The sequence below is a fragment of the Limulus polyphemus genome, unplaced genomic scaffold, assembly GCF_000517525.1.
Source record: "Limulus polyphemus unplaced genomic scaffold, Limulus_polyphemus-2.1.2 Scaffold2525, whole genome shotgun sequence".
Lineage (NCBI taxonomy): Eukaryota > Metazoa > Arthropoda > Merostomata > Xiphosura > Limulidae > Limulus > Limulus polyphemus.
Genome location: NW_013668135.1, coordinates 91,625 through 98,659, shown reverse-complemented (window position 1 = coordinate 98,659; position 7,035 = coordinate 91,625). Strand labels below are relative to the sequence as shown.

The following is a 7,035-nucleotide window of genomic DNA, read 5'->3' as shown; positions in this document are numbered from 1 at the left end:
TATATATATATATATATATATATATATATATGTATATATATATCTGTGTCAGTGTAAATTACTTGTACCTGATGATGACAAAGCCTTGTCGAAACATTGTACATTTGCTGTTATGTTAAACTTATATTAAAGTGTTTCTTCATTACCCATTCAAGCTGTCTCCAACCATTATAAAACTTATCAGGTTATATAAGTAAAAATTAATTTTTTCATCATCATTCCTCAAGCAATGCACATCCAGTTAGATGTACATGATGTAATCTGATCCATTTGTTTACTCTGCTATACCAACTGGTGATTTGCTGCTAATGGCATAGATATGGTTTAAAGAGCAATAAAACAATAAAATTAAAGTTGCTGTGAAATGTTAAGAGGTCTAATTCTCTAAAAATAAATAATTGTAATTGTCTGACAATCTGCAGTCATTCTAGTGAGAAAAAGTATTTCATTTATAAAAAATTTTGTGACAGATGATTTCATCACAGTTAGTGTTAGGGTAGAGAAAATATGAGATAATATATAAAGTTTTACCAATATAAACTTTTGGTAGTCATTTAGAATGTTCTAAAAGTTATGGAAATGAAATATGAAAATAAGTATTTTATTCTTAACATGAAAATCAACTTGTACTCGGATTAGTCAAAGTCTGAATCAGACTGATTAAGTAGATTCCCAGACAGATCTTTAGTATAAATACTTTCTCACAAATTCTGATTTTTTGTGTACAACATATTTTTAATGTTTATTAAAAGATTCCCAAATGTCATGAGGATACACTAAGTAAATTCAGAATTATGGTAAACGTTGCTATGTATAGCTTCATAGAAATGAGGGTTGGTGTAATGCACATAGGGTTGAAAAAATTACAAGTAATATTTTAATATGTGGAGATGTTTTATAAATTAGAGATGATACATCAAGGCTGACCTTATGATTCAGATCAGACTTCTGGTTACATAACTAGCTGTTAAGTTCTGATAATTATAAACAAATAAAATGTAGCTTACATGTGCATGAATAATTTAAGAGCCATAAATGTATTAGAATTTAGTTAGTGTTGCAGCATAAAAATTGTCCCTTCCTCTCCATGTGACAACTGGAAAAACCAGTGATACACTGAGGTGATAGCAACACTTGTCACATGTGATGATTATGATAACCTGGATTGGAACTGGCTGTAGAAGGTCGACACTTAGGACCAACATTTTCTGATTCCACAATAAACCCTCAGTTCAGTACAATATAAAAGTAAGCAGGAAACATAACAGTAGTGAACAAAACTGCTATCTGCACAATAGCAATACACATCCGATTACATGTAATGCAAAACTTTAGCATGTATATACCAGTAACCAAAACTTAATTATATAAATATAAATAAAGAGAAACTTCAATTAAAATACTGATACTGCATAGCAGACTAGCAGACTAGACTATACTCGTAGCATTAGACACAGGATAAACAAGAAATATAATTAAGTCCTTTACAGAATTAAATACAGAAGTAAATATTTATGTTATTGTTCATGGAAAGCTGATGATTACTGTCAATGATGGAGAATAGGCCCTTCTGGACAGCTGTTCACATTGACATCCTACTAATGATGTCTTTTGCTCTAGCCATGCTTTCTATTGTTAGGTCCAAGCAAAATTTTGTGAATATTATGGTGTCTCCTAATGGTGAACCCCCTTTTGTAGAAACAATACCTAACCCTCCTCCTAGAAGGCAGTCTGAGTGACAATGATGATGTCATCAGACCACTACTTTAAAGTTGAATACTGTGATGAAGATGAAGCTCGAAAAGCCAGTATGTTGATAAATGATTGGGTTGTTCTATTATAATATTAGTCTTTGTAGTCTTCCTTTATTTTGTTTTGTTGTCTTTTTTTCAGCTAAGCAGGAGGTCTTTGCAGGACTATTCAGAAGTTTCTCTACAGTCATCCCACTAGGTAGCACTAAAAGTTGTCATTCAGAATGCTTTAACCCATGGTCTAATTGGAGGTGGGTCCAAAATTCATTTTCGTGATGCTAAAGTTCCAGCATTTCATTTTTGATACTTTTTTTTGTGTTGACAGCCATACTGCTGATGTCAGATGCTGGCTACATCAAGTTTTAAAGGTGGGTTTCTACTTGGTTAAAAGTGCCTCATTACCAAAGAAAGACAAAGACTGTTTATGATAAATGAAATGGTCAATTTGAATAGAACCTGACCTTTAATAAAGCAGAAACAGGGGAGTCAGCACTGGCCTAACTAACATGTAATACTTCAAGAGTTGTGGTTTCTGCATAGAGTTAAGATAGAAATATTTTGACACAGATGTGACTTGGAATATCTAGGGTTGCCAAGGTTAGGTTGTTTACAAAGTTCACATATATGAAATTGTACCTACATTATACCACTGTATTAAATGAACTTAGTATCAAATTACTAGTTTTGTCCACGAACTTGTGGTATATTCAGGTGAAGTGAATATATGTTTGAGCTTAACTGGAAAGGTCAACTAAAAAACAGGAGATTGTCATGTTTTATATGTATGCACTGGATTCTTTACAGTAGATGTATGTGACTTATTAGCAGTAAATTTCAACAATAAACAAACAGCACACAGTCCACTTGTTTTAAAATAATACAGGGTGTCCACATTGAAATGAAATAACTTTGAAGTTATAACTTTTTATTGAATAAATCTGAAAATGTTGAAACTTGCACAATTACCAAACCATATATCTAAGTTTCTGTGCTTAAAGTTCTTTTTGTGTTTCAGATTGAATTATGATGACCCCACAAGAAAAGGCAAAATAAGTGTTGTGGATGGCCAACTTAAAGACACCTAGCCTGGTGCAATGACAATTCCATACAACATTTGGCAAGGAACCACTGACCCAAAGAGACCTGTATAACACTACCACTAACTAGAAATAGTTGGTAGTTGTTCCTTATTTACTTTCAAAAGAATCTTGAATCTCATGAATGTCTTTATTTACAACTCCTGAGCTATACTTTATTATGAACATTAGATTTTAACTTACTTCTTTTCCTAGTCCATATGAAAGAGAAACCTTTAACATAGGTAGATCATCAAAAAGTCGTAGAACAGTTCTGCATTGGCTTAGTTCAGAACTAACTATTTTCAGTTTTCTAGAAATATTTCCTTGTGTTATTCCACTTAGATATAAAGCTGCATAAGACACCGTGCGAATCACTCTGTCTCGACCACTGTGGTTTTTCAAAATGCTCTCTATAGCCTCCATGATTTACTTTAAATTATTATAGAAGCTATTAGGAAAAAGAAACAAATATTAATTTATTATAAGGTGAGCAAAAAGAAAAAAGTGAAAAAAGAAAAACTTGTACTTAATGAGAGGTAAATTTTCTAGGTCTTGTGTACTTCTAACAAATTTGAATTATACTTTATCAATATCAACAAACTGCTATCTATAACATTCACATTTTAGTGTTTACACTAATTAAAACAACAATTGCATCAAAACTAATCATGTATGTTTATCTTAATTACCAGAAAAAAACACATACACTAAAATAGTTCCATTATGTGCTAAAAACACTTGACACCTAATAACAATTATGATGACTTTTGTTCTTAGTTCTACTTCAAAACAAAAAATATACCCCCTAAGAAGTACTTATTTTGAAATGTGCAAACACAATTACACATACATCAGCAATAACCATGTAAACATTTAATGTGGCCTATACCAATTCTAAGAACTTATGAGTGAAAATAAAGAAGAACACCAACCACACTATATCTGCTGTATCCAGTGCTGATGAGGCCTTTCACCTAATACCAGGCTGGTTGGAATATGACAAGCACAGTAGTGGTTGAGATTACATAAATATTTTTATTACATGAACAACTGTTATAGTGTGAACAGTAAACATGTATCAACAATAGTCATTCAAAATAGAGTTATTCTCATATGCACAAACACACAATTACACATACATTACCAACAAACATGTAAAAATGTATTACAACAGAATACAAATGCACCAGCAATAACCATAAGGAATGCTTATTCCAATAATTCCAATAAAACCATGTAAAAAACATATTGTGACATACACCAAAACACAACAAATAAATGTGCCAACTTGCAAAATACACTCTATAATCATAGCTACCCACATAAATATCTGTATGATTAAATAACAAAACAATTAAGTATCCCACTGAAACACACACAGAGAAAATCCTGATACAATAACTTTTGGTACTACAAATTTTTTAGTTGCTAGTAAGTGACAGCAAATTTTAAAAACTTTTTAGCATTTTTCTACTAACTTTCAACCTTAACATTTCATTCATTCTATTTTTGTTCAATAAACAAAATTCAGTGACACATTCCAAGAAAGTTTACAAAAAAGAGTTTTCATCACATTTTTAGCCCAAAACACCACAGGGTCCTAATCACAAGGCTAATTTTCTTTCTTTCTGTTCACCTGTTGTGCTTGCATTGTTGTTTATTATATACTCTTCATATGTCCTTGTGTGTGTTTCTGTTTAACAGCACATTCTCTTTGGGTTGCTTTTCTCTGAAGAAGGCTTAAAACCAAAAGTTTTGTAATTGGTTTTCTTTTTTTTTCCATGTTCACTGTTGTAGGTATTTTATGCATCAATTTTGTATTAGTTTCACGAATATCATTTAGGAACTTTGAATCTTCTATGGGTGTAACATAGAATATGCAACTTAAGATTTTAAATTTGAATGATCAATGCTGCAATACTTGGGATACTGTACCAGAATGAAAATACTATTAGTTCCACACTCTAGTACAACTGTATGTCTAACCAGGGATACTGTATCAGACTGAAAATACTGTTAGTTCCACACTCTAGTACAACTGTGTATCTAACCAGGGATACTGTATCAGACTGAAAATACTGTTAGTTCCACACTCTAGTACAACTGTGTATCTAACCAGGGATACTGTATCAGACTGAAAATACTGTTAGTTCTACACTATCGTACAACTGTATGTCTAACCAGGGATATTGTATCAGACTGAAAATACTGTTAGTTCTACACTATCCGTACAACTGTATATCTAACCAGGGATACTGTATCAGACTGAAAATACTGCTAGTTCCACACTCTAGTACAACTGTATATCTAACATCTGATGGATAAGTTCTCTGCAGCAGATTGAATATACAGAGCATACTTGTTCTCTGGGAACTATGGTAATTTGGTGGTGACTTCATCATTTCAAAAGCTACAATAAATACAACACCCAACTGTAGCTAAATTGATAATATAACAATCTGTTTCAAACTTCATATTGTAATACAAAAGTTGTATCTAATGAGTAAACTTTTGAGGTCAGTCATCAAACAATCCATAACAGGTTTCCTAATGTATCATGTGTCTAAGCCAGCATAAGTTTATAGAAATATTAATTTCTACATTTCTAAAAGTACATTTGTATCCAATGTCTAATTTTGTGTCAACCACTATTGTTCCATCATCATAACTCCAACAAGTTCAAAGATTTTAAGCTATTTCTAAATTTTTAACATTTATTCTATGTTTAAAATTCACAAGTTTACTGTAGTAATGTGTTATTTATCTCTATAATTTAAAAATGTGCTATAAATTGTAAAATACCAAAGTTTGGATTTCAGAACATTAAACTATCCTTAGCATCATACTGATGTGTTAAGTTCATGTTATAATGTGTAGAGTTTTATTTTCAAGTTTTGTTTTCATGAATAAGATTGTTCAAATGGTTTATGATATGTTATTTATATATTTTAATTTCTACTTCCAACTTTATTTATTTTTATATTACAAACATTTTTCTAGTTAAATACTACATTAACTGCGAGATTACCCAAGTGATGAAACAATGATTTATAAGAAAAGTGTAATTAATTAATTAAACAGTATACTTACTACCAGGTGGATTTTTAGTTTTAAGTAGGTAACTTGCTCTGATTGAAAGTTAATAATGATTTTAATATTAAACAATTGAAGATGTTTTAAAATTAGCCTGATTGTCGGTTGTTTTGTTGAATTTTGCATAAAGCTATTAATAAAAGGCTATCTGCACTAGCCATCCCTAATTTTGAAGAGATTTATTAGAGAGAAAGTAGAAAATCGTCATCCCCCCATCCCACTCTTTACCAACGAATAGTGAGATTGACTATACATTATAACGCTCCACGACCGAATGGGCGAGCATATTCGGCGACACGTTTCTATCCCGCAATCCGCAGATTGAGGGTCAGATGTCTTAACCACTTGGCATATTAAATTACTTTTCACTTATAACTCTTGAAATACGTACAATTGAAAAGTTCATGGTTAGGCCTACCAGAAATTCTACAGTTATTTATTTTGATTAAAATATATATACAGTTAATACATCGTTATTTTACAATTTACTCTTACTCTCCGTTGTCTAATGGAAAATTTCTATTCTAACCCTCGTTGGCTTATAATCAAATTGATCTTTATAAAATATAATGCTTTGCCTTTTTTTATAAATATTTTGCTTTTTTCAAATTAAAAATAATCACACTGACTTAAGCATTCAAACTGTATACACAAGCTTACATAATATTACAATGTTAACGAAAATAATATATTAATTATTCCCCATTGGTTACCAATATCATTGCCCGTGGTCGTGCCTGTTTACAATGTCAACGGAAGTCAGCTGACTTATCAACACAGCACCATCATTGAAAACTGAAAATAATTAAAAGCAATTTTATAATTCATTAGCAATACAGTACTGTTAATTAAAACACGAAACAAATAACAATGTTTCGACATTCTTAGATTATTGTTATGACAGCGGAAGTCACGCGACACCTGGAAGCATGCGCGCTGGAGTTTCTCGAAGGATCATGAATTTTCCTGGCAACTCCAGTTTGTTGCAGCCGCCCTCTTTTTTAGTATATAAGCCCGGCAAATAAAGCCGGCGAAAAATGATAGAATTGCATAGATCGAAGAGATATGCAGATAGACTGAAGAGATGGATAATTGTGTCAAGCGAACAGTAG

At 31.6% G+C, this 7,035-nt stretch overlaps 1 protein-coding gene across 3 annotated transcripts in view; it reads right to left on the bottom strand.

Moving 5' to 3' along the window:
* The window catches only part of LOC106467198 (peroxisomal membrane protein 11C-like), a 13,917-nt gene extending 7,033 nt beyond the window's left edge, over nucleotides 1-6,884 (bottom strand). The window contains exons 1-2 of one of the 3 annotated variants that reach the window (XM_013927522.2): nucleotides 6,637-6,884; nucleotides 3,032-3,278 (exon numbers count right to left, since the gene is read on the bottom strand). In XM_013927522.2, coding sequence (XP_013782976.1) covers nucleotides 3,032-3,253 — 222 coding nt within the window. In that variant the 5' untranslated portion in view covers nucleotides 3,254-3,278; nucleotides 6,637-6,884. Of the gene's footprint in view, nucleotides 1-3,031; nucleotides 3,279-3,762; nucleotides 5,480-6,314; nucleotides 6,406-6,636 lie in introns of those variants that run through there. The other 2 variants (XM_022395326.1, XM_022395327.1) reach the window with 2 other exon arrangements.
* Nucleotides 6,885-7,035: the final 151 nt, after the last annotated feature.